Source organism: Eublepharis macularius, chromosome 19 (genome assembly GCF_028583425.1).
Source record: "Eublepharis macularius isolate TG4126 chromosome 19, MPM_Emac_v1.0, whole genome shotgun sequence".
In the NCBI taxonomy this organism is placed as follows: domain Eukaryota; kingdom Metazoa; phylum Chordata; class Lepidosauria; order Squamata; family Eublepharidae; genus Eublepharis; species Eublepharis macularius.
The window spans coordinates 19,181,424-19,203,952 of NC_072808.1; the positions used below are offsets into that span (position 1 = coordinate 19,181,424).

Below are 22,529 nucleotides of genomic sequence, written 5' to 3' on the forward strand. Positions count from 1 at the left end.
CCAGATTAGAATCCTGCTGCTCTTAACCACTGTACCAAACTGGTTCTCACAGTCTTTCACAGCATTGGATATTGTTGGTCTGGTCTTGCAAATAACTGGTATTTTATTGGGTTCGCAGTATCTGATCACACACCCCTAGTTCTTGATCTGCTTCCCTTCCCCCATCGTGAAACTCACAGCCCTCCCCGTGACTGTGTGCATTCCCGTACCATGGTCACCCGAGCAAGCGCTGCCGTTGCATACCGCGCACTCTGATCTCCCCTCATGCTTCTCTGCTAATGTCTTTTTTTCCATTTCCAGGGTTCCAAGCCTCCCCTGAACTTCTGGAAGCCTTTCAAACCGAGTTTGCACTTCTGTTACTCTGGGGCAGCAAAGGCGCAGAAGCCGAGAGGACTGAGCGCTATAGGAAATTCGACAGGATTCTGACTGTTCTTTCCCAGAAACTAGAGTGAACAAGGCAGGGACAGTATCAGTCTGTCCCTCTCCCACCCTGAATGCAAGCTTGTTAGATCTGTGAAAAGCCCAGGAAGAAATCACTGTGATTTGCTTCGGTGGATCCGAACTGTGCCGCTGCATCTGACAGCTGTGGTGGGCCTCGGAGCCCGGATGGACAGCAGACGCTGGAGTTGGGAAATTCATCAGCTGAACAAACATTCCTTCCAAGAGCTCACCTTTCTCTGCTTCCACCGTAGGGAATGTTAACCTAGCTTTGTATGAGCAAGCAAATTCTCTTCCCCTCTCTCCTGTAAAGTCTTGCAAGATCCTACAGGGATAATAATAACAACATTCAATTTCTATATCACCGTTCAGGACAACTTAACACCCACTCAGAGCGGTTTACGAAGTGTGTTATTATTATCCTCACGACAATTGCCCTGCGAGGTGGGTGGGGCTGAGAGAGCTCTGAGAGAGCTTTAACTTATCCAAGGTCACCCAGCTGGCTTCAAGTGGAGGAGTGGAGAATCCAACCTGGCTCTCCAGATTAGATTCCTGCCGGTCTTAACCACTAAACCAAACTGGTTCTGCCTAGCAGGCCGAAGCTCTAGCAGAATAGCAATTGGTGGGGGAATATGCAGGCCTCTTCTCTCCAACCTTATTGTTCAAGGCATCTGAGGACCCTTCCCTCTTCTTCTATAACAGGCGGCATTAACGAAGGGAGAAGCAGAGACTGTTGTTTTGGGCTTCCTGCCTGAACTCTCCCAAAGATGAGAACGTGCCCTCTGCTCCCTTGGCAATCATTCGCTGTAACTGCAGCAGCATTTTCTAATTGACGGGGCGGGGGGAAGAGAGAAGCATGCAGAAAGCAAAACCATTTGCGTGGGGAAGTTCAGAACAAAAGGAAGCAGCTGGGGCTGGACTTGAGGATGGAGGGCTGTTCAACTCCTGCAGTAGACTGGAGCGCCCCCCCCCCCATTATCTCAGCCTGTGCATTTGGAAGGAGGGGTGAGAAAGCAGAGGTAAGCAATAGCCCTCAAGTATCCACGCGGCTCCACCTAAGGATACCAAGCATTTTTACAAATGGAAAAATAAACAGGCTGGGGAGACTAGCAAAACACAATCACACCCTCCCAGTTGCACAGGCACCAATAATCTAATTTTATCTGCTTTTATGTGTAAAAAGGCACCAGGCTGGCCCACAAATACATTCTACATTTTGAGAGAGGGCGGCTCAGCACCTCACTCCCCCTTCCAGGCTTTGGGGAGGGGGGGGGGAACTAAAGACACACACAGATGATGTCAGCCAATAAGCTAAACCGAGTTGTAAAATAAATTGGTCACTGTATAAAAAGACTAATACATTAGTATTTTCTTTTAAAGAGACCACACAAAATACACAGGAGATATGAGAGAGACAAATTTGGGGGGGGGGCAGCATGTCAGGCTTCCCTGACAGCAAAGGCCACAAGGAAAGGAACTTGGGAAAGCAGGCACTTCCAAATGGCTGAGTGGGCCAGGTATATCGGATCCAGGCCAAATAAAGTGCATTTCGAGAAGAGAGAATCTGGACGTTGGTTTTGGAGCCAGTCTTGGCATTAAGGCTCTCACGCCTCAGGTAGGTACCAAGGGCATCTGACCCACCTTCCACACATGCAGCCCTTCTTCTCTTTCTGTAGACACACGTGCACACACACAGAGGCCAGGCCCCAAGGCAGAGCCGAAGGCAGGCGTAGCAGCAGTAGCAGGGGCGTGAGGCCCAGTCTCCCACAAAGACACCCTCTTGGTAGGGACAGAGTATGTTGAATGCAGCACCAAGCAGGGAGGTCCTCTGTCCTGGGGAGAGTGGAAGCCCTGCGCAGCAGTCTGGACTCGCTGGCCCTGGTCGATTCCCCCACTCGAGAGTTAGCAAAGGAGTAGCATCCCTTTATGCACAACCGTTTCTCAGGACCAAGGAGAAAGTGGACGGTGCTCTCCCACCATTCTGGCCGGACAGCTGTACTCCGGGGCGATAGCGTGGCTATGCTCACATCAACAGCGTGTACAGGGAAAGAATTACTAGTGGGGGGCATAGCAGAATGAAGCAAGTCTCCCACTTCTGTGCTAAATCCACAATGTTCTCTTCCCCGCCCCCCCCCTTGCTTGAGGAAGACAATTATCTCACGCTCTACTCCCAGTGGTAGTAATTTGGCAGGTCGTTCCTTCTCTCACATTTCCCACCCGCAGCAGGCATCAAGTCAGCTGAAATACGGCACACCTCCTCCTGCCCCGACGCTGGTTTGCAAATGTCAAGCTGCAGCGTCTAGGATGCCACTAACTCCTCCCCCGTTCAGTTGAGGCTGATGCGCAGGTAGGAGGTAGGGACGTAGCCTTCGTCCCCTTTGCTTCGCCGCACGCGGGTCCACCCGTCCCCCTTGTCCTCCTCCATCAGGCTGAGTTCTTCACCCTCCAGCATGGAGATGGTACCCTCGCTGGAACCTAGAAGGGAGGGGGAAGAAAATGAAAGCTCTGTAATCTGCCTTAAAAGTCTCAATAAGAAAGACAAGCTATAAATAAAGATAAGCAAAGGAGGGCCAGAAGACCGACCTGATGATACAAGAAACTCAGTCTAGCAACAGCTGTGGCCAGAGGAAAGGAGAAAGCCAGGAACCCCCCCCCCCCCCCGTTTCTTCAGAGCTCAACAAAGAGGTAGCCCAGACCAGATTAAAATCAACAGGCAACAGCCTTCATTTATAGGGTCCAGTAGCACTTTTAAGACTAACCGACTTTATTGTTGCATAAGCTTTCGAGAACCACAGTTCTCTTCGTCAGATGCATCTGTCAGAGAACTGGTTCTCGAAAGTTTATGCTACAACGAAGTCGATTAGTCTTAATGGTGCTACTGGACTCTCTACTATTTTGCAGCAACAGACTCACACAGCTAACTCCTCTGCATCTTAATTAATAGCAACGTTTACATCCCTTGCTGCTCCCATCCAGGATACAGTGACAAGACACCAATTCCATAGAAGTGAGGAGGCTGCACTGAGCTCTCGTCTCTACCATTCCAGCGTGAAAGCTGTGATGGAACGGAGCAGTCAGCACGCCGTGATTCTGCAAGCGAGGTGCGGAATGTGGTGCTAGGTGCAGAATTCAGCTTCCTTGGTTGGAATTGATCAAAAACAAGTTCCTGACCTTAATAGCTGCAGCCATCTACCCAGTGCAGGCTGTGTGTGTGTGTGGGGGGGGGGCATGTTAGAATCAGCTGATGCTGCAACGCTGGTGTTGCTAAGGTCTTGCATGTCTGATGGGCTCTTGGGTGGGGGGCCACTGGTTGAAGTAGGCCAGAAAGATTTAAAAGTCCATAAAGAGGGGGGGGGGGAGATGGGCCCTGAAAACTAAACCTTCAGGAGTCAGAGGGCTGCTGAGTTTTCAAGAGGCTGAAGGTGGGGGCCCCTGAAAAGCCATAAATTGCTGCAGGGGTACAAATGGTCAAAAAACGATCGATTTGCATAACAACGCAGTCCTGCCTCCCCTCACACATGAACTAAACGCAATGCCCCTTTTCCTCAGCCATGTTATCCTGCATTTGTCACAAAGCAGCTCTGTGACGTTCCAGCCGGCAGTGCCAAAGAGGCAGGATTTGGCTCTGCACCACTTGGGGCATTTCGCTGAGCAGGTACCTTCGAACTGGTATAAGGCCACACACGTGCCGACCGGAGAAGCCGGATCCTCCTCGAAGTCCTCGTCGAACTCCGTGTAGATGGGCTGGTTGAGGGTGTCTTGGCTCTCGTCGGAGAGGGTGGTGTCAGGGCTGCAAGAGAAAAGGCCAGCTGTTGGGGGGACGGCAAGAGCAGGCTGAGGAACTATCCTCTTCCCTAGAAGGATCCTTCCCTCTGATCTCAAAGCTCTCCTGGAACTGATCTGGTGATGACCAAAGCAGTAGCAGGAGGTGGCCTCTCGGCTGCTTTGCACATGAATCGGACCCTTTGTCCATCGCGATCAGTATTGTCTGCTCAGACTGGCAGCTGCTCTCCAGGGCCTCAGACGGAGGTCTTAAACATCATCTGCTGCCTTGTTGTTTTTAACTGGAGATGCTGAGAATTGAACCTGGGACGTTGGGCACGCAAAGCAGAGATTTTTCCACTGAGCCACAGCCCCTCGCCAGTTTGGAACTGCAATGCCTTGATCAATTTTCTTTGACTCCAAAATTATAGGAACCAGACGTATATTTCAGCCTTCAGGGTTATGTATGTGACTGTTCTTTCTTATTATTGCTATCACCAAGAAAAAAAAAGCAGCTTGGTGCCATGATGAAATTGCTAGGCTCCCTCGTGACCAGGCACCTGGGAACTGTCAAGCCCTGGAGACTGAGACACCTGTGCCAAGACCCAGAAATGATAACACAGCATAACACTCAGTGTGATGTAGCCAATTAAAACACACACACCCTTGCTATGAAAACCAAATTGGACAGGTTTTTAGGAAAATATACTGTTCTGCCCTTCCCCCCTCCAACAGGCCAATGCCGTGACCAAATCTAGCCACATACGGACTGCTTCTACACAAGCAATGACTCTCTGTGTAGCTATCTCTGCTGAATTTCCAGCTTTCATTTTTTAAAGTCTCCAGACCGCTTTGTATCTCCACAATGAGAAGGGCCTGTGTTGTTTTTTTAAATGAAAGCTGGGAATTCAGAACTAGCAGATCATGGAAATCTAGAGTAATAGAGTTATTGTGCTATAGTGATCTAGCAATTACTGTTTTTAAAAAGCCCTCCAGTAGTACTGGGGTGGTGGGGGATTGCAGCTGTCAGGCTGAGTCAAGGGAAATAGCACCAAATGTGAGCGAGACCCTCCAAACTGCACAGCCTGTATAGGTACTTTGACCTTTTCAAAAAGATTGTATCAAACCGGGGGCAGGGCGGGGGGAGGATGGAAAGTGGACAATTAGGTGATGATGTCATATAGATGCATCCCATAATGCCCCCTTCTTGGCTCCAGGTTGGATGCCAAACCAGAGCAAAGCTTCTAGGTGGGAAGGTGCTTGTGAATTGGTCACTCTTCTCACTGTATGTACATTTAGGCTCTATATTAAGAGTGGGACAAACCTATGTCTATGCTTTGCATTTCATAGCAGCTCTACGGCTCACAATTTTTAGCCCTTCTGCACTCACGTTATGTGCATATGTGGTCTGTCTGTCCTGTCACTGCTCACACGGCCTTACGTAGAAATTAAAATGGAAAGAACCTTACTTAATGTCATTTCACCGGTGTTTAATTATTGCCCCCATATATTTTACCACCAAAAGAGTAACGGAATCATTTGTCTCCGATAATAACCACGTCACCTGTGCTCTCATATTAGGTGGTTCCATATTTTTAATTAGAGGGATGATTAAGCTAGCCCTCAGCTCATTAAATATGGGACGCTCTATACTCATATGTTCAATGGTTTCAATTTTATCATATGGGCATCTGCCTGTTCTGTTAAGCATATGGTACTTTTAGGATGTGTGATTTTTCACAACTGATTGAAGACAGAGTAATGTACTGGTAATGTCCATCGAAAACAACACATGGTAACTGGATGAGAAATGGCCACATATGATTGTATAATGTTATGCCTTTGAAAAAGTGACCAATACGAAACGGGAAGAGAATGCTGGCACACGGCCGTTAGGCTATCAAGAGGCTCTCCCCTACTCTGTCTTCAATCAGTTGTGAAAAATCACACATCCTAAATGAGGTTGGAATAAATCAACAGTTTATTGCATCATTACAGTGGAATATGAATGAAGCTGCTGAGTTTGAAGTTGGAGTAGAACCGTTCTCACACATCTGGAAGAACTAACAAGAAAACAACAAGTACTCATTGAACTATATGTTCTGTAAGGACTAGTAACTTACTTGCATTTAAATTGTGTATATTGAGTTGTGATCTCTGCTACATTTTGTTTGCCTAAAGTTGTTAATACAGTTCTACTAACCTGTTAAAGTGTTTCACATGATTGTTTTTCATTGTTGAAGTAATTGAGGGTACTGTAAAGACTTCAGCCACTATACAATTGCTAAACTGCCTTTTTACATTTCAGCAGGTTCGGTGGTATCCCTTGTTATTTGGTTTTCAGATTTTGCATGAACAAACACTTCAGCCATCTAGTGGAAGCACATGGACTCTTTATCCACAAATGGTGGAAAGTGCCTTCAAGTTGCAGCTGACTTATGGTAACTCCCTCATGGGGTTTTCATGGGAAAAGACTAACAGAGGTGGGCCGTTTTCACATGCCTATTAAGGCTGCCGGAAAATCATGCAAAACTTGTGGCACGGCGGCGTCCTCATAGCATGATTTCCCATTTAATGGCACAATGATGTCAGAAATCACGCCATTAAACGGGAAATCGTGCTATGAAGACGCCATCGTGCTGTGAGTTTTGTGCTATTTTCTGGAGGTTTTAGCTATGTGAAAACAGCCGTGGTTTGTCGTTGTCTGCTTCTGCGTAGCAAACCTGGACTTCCTTGAGTGGTCTCCCATCGAAGGACCAAGCAGGGCTCACCTGGGTCATCCAGGGTCAGGGCCCACAAATGCTTACATGACAATAAATCTGTTAGACTTTAAGGTTCCATGAGGCTCTCTTTTGTTTTTTACTTCAAACATTCACAACTAAGTCCTGAGAAATCTTTTCAGGGTTTGTTTTTTGTGTATTTAGGTGTGAATATAACACTTTTCTCTCTGGAAAAGTCAATAATGCTAAGAAAAGTGGAAGGTAGTAAGGGACATGATTACTCTCTTTAAATATTTGAAAGGCTGTCATTTGGAGGAGGGCAGGGAGCTGTTCCAGTTGGCAGCAGAGGGTAGGACGCGAAGCAATGGGCTAAAACTACATGCACAAAGGATATTAGGAAAAACTTTTTCACGGTCAGAGTAGTTCAAAGGTGGAATCAGCTGCCTGGGGAGGTGGTGAGCTCCCCCTCACTGGCAGTTTTCAAGAAGAGGCTGGATGAATCTTTGTCAGGGATGCTTTAGGCTGATCCTGCACTGGGCAGGGGGTTGGACTAGATGGTCTATATGGCCCCTTCCAACTCTATGATTCTATGAAAAGAGGAAGACCTAAAACAAGATGGCAGGACTCAATAAAGGAAACCACGTCCTCCAGTTTGCAGGATCTGAGCAAGGCTGTTAATGACATTTTGGAGGTCTTTCATTGAGACGCCACGGGTCGGAGTGACTTGATGGCACATCACACACATAGCATGCCAAGTATGAGCAATGCCTGCATGTTAGCATTAGCCTCACAATCTGCAGTTATTGCATCACTCATGAGTTTCATACCTGGGTATTCCTGCTCGAATAACAAGCAAGGGGGAGCATGCAGCAACCAGCCCAAATCTCATACCTTTGCCACGAATTTACTAAATGGCCAGAGACTGGCATGTATTCAGAACCCCACCCCCTCCCCAATCTGAAATATAGGCCTTAGCTTGCAGGGTTTTGTAAGGATCAGAGATAATATCAGAGATCAGAGATGCACTTATTATAGTAATAACATTTGATTTATATGCTGCCCTTCAGGACAACTTAATGTTCACTCAGAACAGTTTACAAAGCATGCTGTCATTATCCTCACAACAAAGGTGGGTGGGGCTGAGAGCGCTCCAGAGAGCTGTGACTAGCCCAAGGTCACCCAGCTGGCTTCAAGTGGAGGAGTGGGGAACCAAACCCGGCTCTCCAGATTAGAGTCCCGCGCTCATAACCATTACAGCAAACTTGGTAAAATACTTTCCCCTAATTTACTACTATATCTGGTGCCTCTTCTTCTGCAAGGAAAAAGAGGAAAGGGAGAGGAACCGAGCTCCAGCACGGAGGAGGATTTAGCTACTATCTTCTCTTGAAAAGGAAAACCATGTTGTACATATAAAGAGTCCAGTAGCACCTTTAAGTCCAACCAACTTTATTGTAGCATATGCTTTCGAGAACCACAGCTCTCTTCGTCAGATGCTAAGAGAGCTGTGGTTCTCAAAAGCTTATGCTACAATAAAGTGGGTTGCTCTTAAAGGTGCTACTGGACTCTGCTATTTTGCAACTGCAGACTAACACGGCTAACGCCCCTGGATCTATGGCCGCGTTGTACGTGGCATACAGGAATGGGTGCAGATGCAGGCAGGGCTTCCTGCAGACTTTCCCAGAAAGGTCCCCTCCTCCCACACTGGGGGAATGGCGCAAATACACACTGACAAGCAACTAACGCCCGAACTGTGGCTGTGTCTCTCTCTCTGTTTCTGGAAACCAAAACTGAGTCTGCCATCAGACGTGACCACGCGGGGCTGAGTCAGAGAATTCAACGCATACTCCTGAAGTCACTGGCAGAGACAGACCCAGCTCCCATATCGATGATGGACTCAAAGTACCTAGCAGCAGCCCATGGCAGGTGTCAGGTCTTTTCACCCACCCACACAGCTGCCCGTAAGCTGGGACCAAGAAGCTAGTGAGCAACTAAGCCAAAAAGCCTCTGTTGAGAGTCTCAGGTGTTTCCAAGCCCCCCGCCCTCACAATCGGAATGCACAAAGTCCCCCAGAGCTGCCAGAAGAGACCCTCAGCAGCTGCCCCTCCACCCCCAAATCTGCTCTCACCTGTCCTTCTCGTGAGAACAGTTGTTGTTGTTCAGGGTGCTGGCAGGATCCAGGTGGCGGTTACACCGTGTGACCGTGTCGGGGCGGTTATTCAGCATCCGGCCTTCTGCGTCTGCCAGCCAAGCCTGGTGGATCCAGGAGATGGACGTGGGTTAGGGTTTCACTGCGCACGCATACGGAAACATGCACACACACACCCTCCAGTATCAGCTAAAACAAACAAGAAACTCAGAGCCAAAACAGACGAGACGCCGGACACGTGTCAGTTTCCCACAAGGTTCCACAGGAAGTGTAGTGAGAAAGAACCTCTGCCTGGGAGAAGAGGTTCTTTCTCTAGGCGTCTCGTCTAGTCCGCTCGGCTCCCTCTCGCTGCTGTCAGCATGCCCCCCTTATTCCCCTAAATGCACTTGGCAGCCAGAGGGAGCTGAGCACACTGGCCGCAGCAAGAGGAACAAAGAACTGATCACCGCTGTCAGCTCCGACGGCCTCTGGCACAATGGACTCCCTCTTGCCAGCACCAGTGTGCTCAGATCCTTCTGGCTGTGGAGTGCTTTTATTGGAGCAAGGGGAGCTAGTGGCGGCGAGAGAGAGTTGAGCGGACGAGGCAAGATGCCTAGAAAAAGAACCTCTGCCAGGGAGAAGAGGGATTCTCTCCCTCTTCTCCCTGGCAGAGGTTCTTTCTCACTACACTTCCTGTGGAACCTTGTGGGAAACGGACGCGTGTCCTCCACGCGTGTGGCGTCTCGTCTGTTTTGGCTCTCAGACCCTGTGCTTATGGCTTGGCCCACCTGCTGCACACAACGTCCACTGAGAGAATCAACGCAGACGTTCGCGTGTCCAAGCTGTTCTGCTGTGACAGGGCGATCCGCACCAAGTCCAGCCTCCTCTTTACCAAGCTTCATCACATAACACTCAGGGCCAATCAAAGACACAGTGCTGCCCAAGGCACAAAGCCCAAGTGGTCCTCGCTTCCTCCAAACAAACACAGAGCACAACCCGCCAGGAAACTGTTTTTAACTTTTCCCAACTGCTGCTTCCAGGAATTTGGGAGGTCAGTGGACAGAGGTGGGATGTGCCAATAGAGAACTTCCTCGTGTTGCCTCTAGCCCTTGGTGAGAAGGAAGAATGGATGGAGAAACGACCCCTGACAAATACCTCCCCTTGCTATCCTCTGAAGCTGCCCAATCATGAACTCTCAAGATAAGTTACCATTGTCTCAAGATCGGCACCCCAACTGCAATATGGTGGTGTTCATGCTGGCTGGTGCTATTGTTAAGGGATATTTTTTAGGGTTTCCTCTTTTAAAACTTGCCTTGATGACAAAAGTTTTTCCCCCTCACTGTTGAGATTAAGCTACAGGGTCAGCTTGAACTCATAGTAAGTGAGAAAGTTTCCAGCAACTGTAAACATCTTTTTGTTTTCATTCCCTAACTAGGATTTCAGCCTTGGAAGAGCTGCTTCCCAGAAGTATCTTGAACCCATAACAAAAGCATGGCTCCGGCTTCTGAAACGTTTGTATGACTGACCTGTCACTCAAGCTTGTCTTGTGCCATGTATTCTGGAAAAATGTAATTCAGGAGACGTTTGTATTGACCTTTTCGATCTTTTATTCTGTAAACAATTAGTGCTAAGGTATGTAAGATTCTCTGATGTAACTGTTCTTTATGCATGTGAGCTAGAGACAGAATATGCATCTGAGCTTTATCTGGAAATAATAAAACTCATGTTTCTCTATATCACTGTGATTGGTGTCTTGGATTATATTTGGGTAAGTGGTAGACGGGAAATTTAAAATTGGCAGCAGAGTACTATGAAAAAAATTTCCCTATTAGGTATTGTGTTGTCCCCACCCATTTCTCTCCTGGCAATAGCCAGGGCTTGGCTTTGACCCAGCAGACAGCAGTGAGGGTTCAGGAAGTTGGGTTGCTGACTTTGAGTTGGGAAATTCCTGAAGAACTGGGGGTGCAGCTTGGGGAGGGGAGAGACCTCAGTGGGGTATGAAGTAACAGAATCCACCCTCCTCCAAGGGAGCTGATCTCTGTTGTCTGGAGATCAGTTGTAATTCCAGGAGATCCAAGGAATGCTTGGATCTCCTGACTGGAGAATCCACCCTGGCTGACCTACCATACACGCAAAAGGAGAACTACAAAGATCATAAAAGGAGCAGGCAACCAATGACAGCATACGAGACACCTGTTATACCAAATGGATATGAAGCATTTTGAAAGGACTGTCATCAACCAGTCTCTTCTCAGTAAGGAGCAGCGACTAACACGAGGGTGCCCTTCAGTTGAGATGGAGCCCTCTGCCAGCCGTTCCTGGGCAAGTGTTATTTGGTGACCAGCAGGGCTTTTTTTCTGGAGAAAGAGGTGGTGGAACTCAGTGGGTTGCCCTCGGAGAAAATGGTCACATGGCTGGTGGCCCCGCCCCCTGATCTCCAGACAGAGGGGAGTTGAGATTGCCCTCCAAGGGCAATCTCAACTCCCCTCTGTCTGGAGATCAGGGGGCGGGGCCACCGGCCATGTGACCATTTTCAAGAGGTTCCGGAACTCTGTTCCACCGCGTTCCTGCTGAAAAAAAGCCCTGGTGACCAGGCAGCGGTAAGGAAAGGGACATCTGGACAGAGCAAGGCAGATGGACTCTCCCACTTCCTTACTTCATACTTCTGGATTTCTAGGTGCAGTCTCTCAATGTTGCCCAGGGTCTCCGAGATCTTTGGCTCGAGACTATTGGGATCTCCCATCTGAGGGGTCTTCTGATAAACATCCTTCATCTTATTTAAGGCATCCCTGAAAGAAGGAAGGTCGGGGGGGGAGGGAGGGGGAGAGAGAGAGAGAGAGAGAGAGCTGGTTACTCAGACAAGACTTTGTACATTCCAGGAAGAAGAAAGAAAACAGGCATGCACAACCTGGGTATTTGGAGTGAATGCATACTCATGAGATCTAACCCTTAATAAGGAGGCATGCTTTGTTGACTAGTATCTCTTCTAGTTTGTGTCATCTGCCCCCTCCCCCCTCCCTCAAGCTGGGAAACATACAGGAGGGATCTTCACTTGTCTATGAAAAGGCTTGTTACAACTAAACATTTATAACACAGTTGCAGAGAAACAGCACACACTTTTGTACCGGGTGAAAAGCGCATCTCTTGATTCATGCCATCTACCAGTTAACAAACTGCCATCTTTTTTTCTTTTTTCATTTCACCCAGCCAAACTACATGAGTTCTCAAAGTGGAAAAGGCTGAATGGGATCTTTCTCCATTTGCTGGCCAAGACACACAAGAGAGCTATACGTTAGTACAATAAGACAGGCAGGAGAGAGGCTTGTGAAGTGTTGTGCTGTTGCATACTGGCTTAACTTGTCAACAAAGCAAGGACAAGTCCCTTCCCATCAGGTGTTAACTGTGGATTTTAAACGACCCACATTTTGAAAACTGTTTAAAAAGCAACGCCACGTCAATTTAGCGCATTTAAGGTCTCTTCCTTGGAAGTTCAACCAAAGACAAGAGTCTCTGACCTCTGATCCAGCTCCTTCTGCAGTTCCCGGTTTCTTTCTTCTATCTTCTGCTGCAACTTTTTCCTCCTCTGTTCTGGAGGCAGGTGGCTGAAGTCTTCCGTGATCACAATCTGGCGGCAAAGAAAGACACACCGGTCAGCCTCTTCTGCCTCCTGCCCAGCCAGCTCACGGCCTTAGTCCAATGACCCTTCACCACTTCACCAACTTCACTGAGAACCGGAAAATAAATTTCAGCTTTTCCAGAAGCCAATTATCCTCCGAGAAGGAATGCTCATTCCAAAAGGCTCTCTCAGTTACAACTTCAAGGGCACTGGTTAGCTCTGAGTTGAGGGAGGGTGTGTGTAGAAATTGGCCCGATCAAGCCCTTAAGAGCTTATAGCACCCTGGTTTAATACCAAACTTCACAGTTAACTATTATGAAAACAGGCCCTCCCACAGAGGAGGCTGGGGTTTCCGCATAATTGGGAAGCTCTCCAGAAATGCAAAAAAAAACCCCCGCTCACGTAACTGCCTGATGAGGACTGAGCATGCTCACTCCCTCAGAATATTAAACGTAGATCAGAGTCGTTTAAGTTTGGGGAGGGGGTTCCAAAGCCAAAAGCAGATCAAGACAATGGCCTGCTCAAGCCCCTAGGAGCTTACAATGCTCTGACGGAGGAGAAGAACGCTCATCATTTATTCCTCCACTATCACCCAATGGTATTGACATTTTGAAAAGAATAAAGGGTTTTTTTTTAGCGCACGAATGTCATCATTTGCTTTCTGAAAAATCTACTTTCTTGTTGCAAGACAATGGAAACAGAAACCAAGATATAATAGAACTGTGAAATAACAATGGAACAGAACAAAAGGGACCTCCCATGCCCACGTCCCCCCCCCCCACAAGCAACTTATGGTGGTTGCGTCCGTTCTACCACTTTTGGACGAGTGTATGCACTGCCTTTTAGACTGCTACCATGTTCCTTCCTGCTTAGGATTAAACAAGACTAAATGCTACCTGAAGCTGCTCCGCCCATCAGGGCGATGTGGTCAAGGCACACAGCCACAGCACAGGCAAGAATGGCCAGATGGGGACCCAACATTCCCCATCAAGCTTGCAACCTGATTTTCTCAGCCCCTCCCCCACCCCCGGCAACTTTGCATTATTCCGCATCACCAACCTGGGAAACCAACAGAAATATTACGCCAACAGCACAACTGGCACTTTAGTATTCAGAACTCTTCATGTACATTATTTCCATAATCCTCATCAGGAATATGGAGGACAGGAACTGTATCTTTTCCCTAACCACCGACTCCCTGGCCTACAGTTAAACACCCCATTGGGATAGTCTGCTCTAGACTACAGATTTCTGTGTCTACTTTGTGTAGGGGAAAACATTCACCTGGCTGGACCAGAGCTCCATGCGCAGTTTGACCTTCAGTGGCCTTCATGCTGTTAATTTTAACTGCAGAATTCCTGACCTACAGCAAAGGTCGGAATCCCCCTCCTCTGCGCCTCCCAACATATATAAGAGTTGCCAGGATGGGGACAGAGAGGAGGGTCAAGAGGATGCCCTCCCCCATCTTTAGATGGTCAGACAAGAAAGCCAAAGCTGTTCTGATCTTAGGCAACTTACAAACATTACAAAAGTGCTGTGGCTGCTGCCTGAAGCTTTCTGAAACACTCTAAAGCTTTCAGAAAGCTTTGCTTCGGTATTTCCGAATCAGCTCAGCAATGCTGGGGCCAATTCGGGAATACCGAATCTACCCGAATCGGGCTCGATTCAGGTTAAAACCTCAAATCGGAAACCTGAAGCACATACCCCTACTGGCCACACACCAAGGAGAGAAAGCACACAGGCACCTTGTAAACAGGCGTAAACCAAGTGCTAGGCCTGTGTGAAAGAGACCATTCTAAACCCTACAAAAACAGAACGGATTTCCAAATTTGAAATTTCTCTTTCCCATATTCAGCCTACTGAAAAACAAAAGTGCAGAACAGAAGGCGTTTTTTTAATCTCATGAGCACTAAAATCTAGAGCTGATTTTCTACTCAGCAGTGGCATTTTTTAAACAGCAGGCACCGGATGCTGATTTATCAATGAAAAGGAGCCACTTACCCCCCGTTTGAGGCTGCGGAAGGACGTGATGCGGGGTTTGACTGTCTTATTGATCTCGTTCAAACAGTAAGACAAGGGGTCACGGGTGAATTTGGGGGATGGAGGTCCATTGATGGCAGATGAGGAAGGGGGAGAAGACAACAATGTGGGGCAATTTAAGGGGGAGAGGGGAGGGGGTGGGAGCTAGCGACAGACAAGGGCCACAAACAAGAAACAAAACACACACAGAGAACGAAGAAAACTCTGTAAGAAAATAAAAAGGAACATACACAAAACCACCCCAAAACACATGAAAACAGAGAAATTACAGTACATTCCACTTATACGGCACGTGCTTAGAACGGAAAGCTACGAGCTGGCTGAAGCGCCTTCTAATAGTTTGCCTTACAATGCAGTGACTGAGGCCACTGCTCGTGCTGCTTCCCCTTTACCCCTGGCCTGGCATCATCAAACCTATGTGGCCAATATAAGAAGAATGCACTGTAATCAAAATCAAGATACACTGGGGTGGGAAGGGGGGGGAGAGGAGCACCAAATGCACAGCAACACCTCACCACCGGGGAATACAAGAGAAAGAGAGTCACGCCAAGAAGCAAAGTGGGCTTTCCGGGTGGGCTGAAGGGATGGACTGGATGCAAGTATCCCATTCTGACTTCTCCTCTGACACTGCCCCCCCCCCCCCCGTCCAAATCCCTGGGCTGTGATCCTTTGACGTGGAGGCTGGGGAAGGAGGTTAAAATCGCCCTAAATCTCAATGCGTGAATGAGGATGGGATACGGTATTAGTAGCAAGAGAACAGCCATTTGGAGGGGGTCTTAGCCAAGCAGGCTGGGGAGAGGCCCCCCGCATCCTTCCTTCTCAATTAAGCCTTCTCACTTCCTGCATCTTGCCCTCTAACTAACCCCTCCCCTTGAAATAATGATGCCTGCTGTGTCTGCTTTACCCTTAGATGTAGCAAACATCTATGTAGCAGATAGCCCCCCGTGGAGTACAGTAAACCACTTACTCCAGTGTTAAATATTCCAGAGTTTCTAATTATTAAAGTGCAAAGTGCTCAAACTGTGAGAAGTAAAGTACAGTAATATATACAATACTAAGAAAATATCACATCTTATCTTTCAATCAGCACACGGGTGTGCCGGTTGAAAGATAAGATTGTGATATATTCTCAATATTCTATATATGATTGTACTTTAATTCTTACTGTTTGAGCACCTTGCACTTTAATAATTAGAAACTGTTGAATATTTAACACTGGAGTAAGTGGTTTATTGTACTCCACGGGGGGCTATTTGTCTTTAGGTTTGCTGTCTTCCCAGTCCTGGCCTTGAGCTGCGGCACTGCCGCCCTGATGACCGAGCGGAAAAAGCAGCACTCTGCTCCGCTCCATTAACAACAGTACCTCATGAAGGAACTGTTGGAATTCAGTTGGAAAACTTAAACAGATTCGCATAAGGGACAACTGTGTGTGCACTTTTGTTTCGGCTGTCTGGATTTGTTTTTAAAGTCTTCACCCCCCTTCCCTCCAATGCAGGTGTGTTTCAGTACTTCCAAGACCCATCCTTTGGGCGGCTGTAGTGCAGGATTTGGTGGCTTCGGGCTTTATTTATATTTTGCTCCTCCGCCAAGCAAACATAGTAAGGTTGAGAGCCAGTTTGGTGTAGTGGGTAAGAGCAGCAGAACTCTAATCTGGAGAACCAGGTTTGATTCCCCTCTCTGTTGCACCAATATAGATAAAAGCACATGGCAATAATCAATACTGAGCAATACTAGGCCAAGCACTTGTATCCTAGATGGACGTTCAGACTTTGCATGAATCATCTCTGTGTTTTTTCTATGTGTTAGGTACTTCTAACAGGTGTGCTTTAATCTTTTGACAGTTAATTAAAATAGTGGACTCTATCGAGATTAATGTTCCTCTATCGGAGATTCAACCAATGGTGATCTCTCAACTTAACTTTTTCTGACACTTCTCAGAGATTTATAGTTTTGTTTTGCAAGTTTGAGTATAACATAATTTTTTACTAATTGGAAGGTTGTACAATAGAAACTATGAATATTCAATGAAACATCAGACCAATTATCGTTTGTTTGTGCTATCATGTGAATAGACCTTAAATATTTGCATATGATGACTTATAAAATTGCAAACTCAGATAGAATGGCAGAGCTCTGATGGAAGAAATCTCTTGAGAGAATTTAGGTGAGAACTTATTTTTACCTATGCATTTCACAGAAACTTTATGTTAAACTTGGAATTTATTAGGAAATGTTAGCAAACTTATTTCTTATTGCCTTTCTGTGTTCTGTTTTTATAGGATCTATATTAATAATCATTTATATTTTGATTACTTGCTTCATTAAAAAACTAGGGTGTATTTTCAATAAAGTGAAATAAACTCTAGACAGGTGTCTGTGTGTTTGATAAAGAGTTGCAAAGCAATACTGAACTCTATATAAAATAAATGTACTGATAAACAGGTGGTTCAAAGAACTTAACTGTTTGACAGGTCTGAGAACTAATTGCTGAAAGCTTTCCAAGAGAAAAGATTCATCTTTCTTTTGGCTAGTAGAAGCTTAGTTTCAGACACGGGCAAAAGCTCCGTTACATCTCCTCCGCTGGGTGACCTGGGGTCAGTCGTAGCTCTCTCCGCCCTCCCTCCCCCATTGTGGGAAGAGGAAGAGAAGGTGATTGTAAGGTGCTCTGAGACTTCTTTGGGTAGTGAAGGGCGGGGTACAAAACCAGCTCTTTTCCTCCTCCTTCCCCACCTTCCCATCTGGCCTCACAACCACCTTAGAAGTTCAGTTTAGGATACAAAAGTGACTGACGTTAAGCTGATTTTCTGGGAGAGTGAGAGGGGCTGACTCTCAGTCTCTCGCAATCTTAAGCACCAACTAGATCGCATGTAATGTGAACCTGCCAAGGGGACTTGTGGACAAATCGGCCTCCCACCTTTGGGGTGGGGAAGGTTCTCCCCACCACTGCACCTTGTTAATTTGTTTTATTATTTGTATATTGATTTTAGTTTTTGTTTTTATCAATTTTAACTGTTCACCGCCCAGAGCCCCTGGGATGGGCGGTATATAAATTGAATAAATAAAATAAATAAATAAAAATGGCGCCTGCAGGATCCTTTGGGGACTCACTTCTGCATTGCCGCAGAGGCACACTTGTGACGGGGGTTGGGGGGGGGCGCTTCAGCCTTTCGTCTTTGCGCTACCTTCCTGCTCTGAAATGGCTTACGGGTGCACAATTTACAGATGTGAGTTCCCTTGAGGAACTTGCACCTGCCATTGTCCAGATCTGGCACTGCGCACTTTTAAGTATATAATGACTGGCAATTGTGGCCGCGGAAGAACTTGTATCTTTCTATGGACTCATCTCAGGCAGGCCACAATCTCTCCCTCTCTCATCTGCAATTCAGGGATAGCAACATCTATCCACTGTACACGCTTGTTGTCAAGCAGCGATACTCAGTGGCTTGGGAGCCTCCTGTATACACACCACATGTGGGTCTTCTGAGCACCATGCCCCGATGTGGCAACCTGCGCCATGTTCCATGAAAGTGGGGCAAGGCTCTTGCCTTGCGGGGCTTATGGTTGGCAGGTGGTTCCAATCCTGAAACAGAAGTGCAGGCCTCATAACACAGATGGAAATAAGTGGGGCTCTTTTGATTGATGTAAATTCAGAATGCGGCTCTCCAGGAACTGGGGTGAGTACCACTGCTAGAAAGATTGTGGAGGTCTAAGTAAAGATGCTCGGAACAATTCAAGACCATACAAATGCTAATATTTTAATGCTGCTACTACGAAATATGTTCTGAGGGGGCAGATGCTCAATATTCCACTCAGTTTCTTGGACTTCCTATTCTATCTTATTCCCTTTCCTGCCCTCTCTTTCCTTCCTCCTCTTGCCACAATACTGAATAATGACAAAGAAGCATAAGTGAAGTTGTATTTACAAATTGCAAAGTTTGCATCTGTCTTAGCAATGTATTTTGACTGAAAAGATAACGGTTGATTTTTGGGGGGCAAACATTTGCAACTTTCCCATGCAATGGGAGATGGGTAAGGCAGGGGCGGTCAAAGGACATGCAGGAAGACAGCTTGGCATCTATTAAAAAGCACCTTGTCTTCCTGCAGTAGAGAAAAGCATCCACAATAAGGGATCACAGTTCTGCATTGCTGCCTGTCCCTCCCAGAAGAGCCAAAAGACACTGAGATTTAAACTCCTTTGGAGACCTCTATAATTTCCGCGAGCATACTGATTTCCTCTTGTCCTATAGGGGTTTGTGGATATACCAGGAGAAATGGTAAAACCAGCAGCAAACTTAGAGGCAACACAGTTGATGTGGAAGAAGTTAGTCCAAAAAGCGGTGTAGGTAAAGGGAAGGCCCGCAAGCAATGCAAGTCCAAGCAGTTAAGTTTGGCGCTCCTGCAATTTCTGCCCTGCAGGATATACAGGGCTGGTTTGGCTGAGGAGGACCTTGAGAAGAGAGTTTGGAGGTCAAATGCACAGCCAAGGGGGTTGGAAAGTTAAGGCAGAAGCCACTGCTCAGGTGGAGGAAAGAACAGAACCTCAGGATGCCCATGACCGGTGGCTGGACGAGGCAAGAGCCACATGGAGAGAAGAGCAAGGAGGCCTTTGCCAAACAGGCCATGCAGAAGTTATAAAGGATCCTCTGCATCCATGCGACATTTTATCACATGTGGTGGAGATGCAAGAAAGCACAAAGATATTGGATAAAAACACACAAAGAGACGCAGAAGATTTTCAAGCTCAGGTTTGAGTTGATTCCGAAAAATATGCTATTAAATATTCTGCCGAGCATTGTTACAAAAGAACAGGGAGAACTCTTCCAGCATATGGTGACAGCTGCGAGAGTACTATATGCAGCCAAACGGAAGACAGAATCTTGCCCTGATATGCCTGAGTGGATAGATATACTGTACGAATATGCATTGATGGCTAAATTAACAACAACGACAACATTCGATTTATATACCGCCCTTCAGGACAACTTAATGCCCAACCAGAACAGTTTACAAAGCATGCTATCATTATCCTCACAACAAAGGTGGGTGGGGCTGAGAGAGCTCCAGAGAACCGTGACTAGCCCAAGGTCACCCAGCTGGCTTCAAGTGGAGGAGTGGGGAACCAAACCCGGCTCTCCAGATTAGAGTCCCGCGCTCATAACCACTACACCAAACTTCCTATGTGCATAATAAACCAGTATCGGAATTCCAGAAAAAGTGGGTTTCTTTATTACCTAGCTCAAAACTAAGAAAAACGAAGAGTAGTTAATACGGAAAGAGAATAATCATAACACAGACCTTAAAAAATGTTGAATATAAATTATGGAAGAGATAATTGATTAAAAACTATTGATATTAAAGTTTAAGTATAAGCAATCAAGGAGAGAGAGTAGAGAACTAATACATAAGCAAGTTGTGTTGTCACATATTTTGAATATATTTTTATGTTGTGGCTTAAATGGAGCTCAAATATAGTGCTTTGCAGGGCTTTTTTTCTGGGAAAAGAGGTGGTGGAACTCAGTGGGTTGTCCCCGGAGAAAATGGTCACATGGCGGGTGGCCCCGTCCCTGATCTCCTGACAGAAGGGAGTTTAGATTGCCCTCCATGCCACTGCGCAGAGGGCAATCTAAACTCCCCTCTGTCTGGAGACCAGGGGGCGGGGCCACCTGCCATGTGACCATTTTCAAGAGGTTCCGGAACTCCATTCCCCCGCGTTCCCCCTGAAAAAAAGCCGTGGTGCTTTGTATTCTGTGTAAGTTTCTATGCCCTTTCTATTGTAATTTCTATTTCTTTTCCAAATAAAACTTTTAATTTTTTTTAAAAAAAGGATCCTCTGGCAAAAAAAGAGGAAGAACTCGCCAAAGAGAAGAACTTCCAAAACAGGCCCTGGACCTCGGTCATGATCATCCCCACAGCACTAAACAGAGGTCAACTAAGGACCGGAAGAAAAGGAGCGCCCTCCCGGCCGCTCGAGCTCTGAGTGACAGAGAGCAGCTGGGAATCACTTCTTGGAACAGGCTGCGGGGCCTCCAGAGTCAGAGGGGCCCGGGAGACATGCAGCACAGGAGGCCGGCACGACCAACAGCTGAAAAAAAAGAGGCATGCTCTTGCCAAAGGTTATTCCGACTCCGCTAGGCTCAGGAAGCCAGTGCAAGAAAAAAAAGGGATTTCACAAGGACAAACAGCCAGAAAGGACACAGAAGGCAGCTGGACAGCAGGGAAAGGGGAGGTGGAATCCTGCGAATTGCCTCTGATTGAGCCAACAGTCATTATTTTGCTGGCTGGTCACCGTGGGCTTGTTGAGCCTGGGTTGGGGGGGGGGCGGTTAGTGGCACAGAACGATCTGCATGGCATTATACCAAACTACTTCCTGGAGACTCAGGACTCTGGAGGGGTACAAAGCACAGAGGCTGGGAGGAACACTGTGTCAGTCCCACTTCTTCCCATGCCCCTTCCCCCACTGCGCAGCCAGAGCTGATAAGAGGAACCTGTTGTCCAAGAAGCCCCGAGGACCACGAGACGAAGTGGAAGCCACCCTGCCCCAGGGCGTCCCTCCCCTCCCTGCTTCGCAGACCCCACCTTATTCTTCCTGCTGAAGGGCCAGCGCTTCGTCTTGCTCTTGCCCAGCAGTCGGGGATCCAGCCGGCTGTCGAGGGTGCCGCGAGGGGTGCCCAGGCTGCTATCGGAGGAGGTGCGGTTCATAGGCTGGCTAAAGTCTTCAAACTCCATGTCTCCTGGCCTCTCAAAGCCCGATTTGTGAAGTTCGATCAACATCTGTGAGTCCTAGCAAGAGGAGAGCGTCCTTGTTAGTGGAGCTGAGCAAGCAGCCCGTGGATGGACTCCCCCCTTGCCCCCACCACCCTCGAGCCGCGAACCATCAATATACAGACTAGCAGCAAAATCGAGACGACACTGGCGCTGACCTCTCCACCATCCTACCCCTTAAAAGAAACCAGAAGTCCTGGCGAGAGAGGGGAGACTGGGATTCAGGGAGTTACCCAGAAATTTTATATAATAGCTGGCCACCTGAAGTCAATAGGAAATGGCAGAACCCAAAACACAAGAAGCCTGGTATCTTTAACGCGACAAAATATTTTAATCTTCGTAAAATGAACACTGCAGGAGCCACGTGCTCGTCAAGCACTTCAACTGCTTTGCAACACACCGGAATGTGAAAGTGGGCATACTCCTGGACTGCTTACTGGGATGGGACCGTAGCTCAGAGCTAAACTACACGAGATGAATTACATGAGGACGCTTAAGTTAAGGGAGATGCAATGTTAGCCAGGAAGCATAGTTTGAATTTCACTTCTCTCTACAGAGCTGGCAAAGATGACTCCTCCGAGGGTTTGTTAATTTCCTCTTTGCCTCCCCAAAGGCTCTGTCAATTATTAACAAACCCTCAGAGAACTTTTCAGGCTCTGTAGAGAGGTGAAATTAACAAGCCCTCTGAGGAGTGATCTTTGAGAGGTGAAATTAACAAACCTCTGAGAAGTGATCTTTGCCAGCTCTGAAGAAAGGTGAAATTAACAAACCCTCTGAGGAGTGATCTTTGCCAGCCCTGTAGCGAGTGGTGAAATTAACAAACCCTCTGAGGAGTCATCTTTACCCGCTTGGTAGACAGGTAAAATTAACAAACCCTCTGAGGAAATGATCTTTGAGAGGTGAAATTAACAAACCCTCTGAGAAGAGATCTTTACCCGCTCTGTAGAGAGGTGAAATTAACAAACCCTCTGAGGAGTGATCTTTTCCCACTCTGTAGAGAGAGGTGAAATTCCAAACTACACTTCCCAGCTAACATTGCGTCTCCCTTCACTTGAGCGTCCTCGTG

At 47.2% G+C, this 22,529-nt stretch overlaps 2 protein-coding genes across 4 annotated transcripts in view; one reads left to right on the forward strand and one right to left on the reverse strand.

Annotated features, from left to right (window-relative positions):
* Positions 1 to 1,789, forward strand: part of SH2D3A (SH2 domain containing 3A) — a 40,770-nt gene extending 38,981 nt beyond the window's left edge. For both annotated transcript variants that reach the window (XM_055003220.1, XM_055003221.1), the window contains exon 10: positions 301 to 1,789. In XM_055003220.1, coding sequence (XP_054859195.1) covers positions 301 to 452 — 152 coding nt within the window. In that variant the 3' untranslated portion in view covers positions 453 to 1,789. The remainder of the gene's footprint in view (positions 1 to 300) is intronic.
* The window catches only part of TRIP10 (thyroid hormone receptor interactor 10), a 105,352-nt gene continuing 84,608 nt past the window's right edge, over positions 1,786 to 22,529 (reverse strand). Inside the window, exons 9-15 of one of the 2 annotated variants that reach the window (XM_055003222.1) lie at positions 21,278 to 21,481; positions 14,663 to 14,845; positions 12,561 to 12,670; positions 11,702 to 11,834; positions 9,046 to 9,170; positions 4,098 to 4,228; positions 1,786 to 2,913 (exon numbers count right to left, since the gene is read on the reverse strand). In XM_055003222.1, the coding sequence (XP_054859197.1) occupies positions 2,765 to 2,913; positions 4,098 to 4,228; positions 9,046 to 9,170; positions 11,702 to 11,834; positions 12,561 to 12,670; positions 14,663 to 14,845; positions 21,278 to 21,481 (1,035 nt within the window). In that variant the 3' untranslated portion in view covers positions 1,786 to 2,764. The remainder of the gene's footprint in view (positions 2,914 to 4,097; positions 4,229 to 9,045; positions 9,171 to 11,701; positions 11,835 to 12,560; positions 12,671 to 14,662; positions 14,846 to 21,277; positions 21,482 to 22,529) is intronic. The other variant, XM_055003223.1, reaches the window with a different exon arrangement.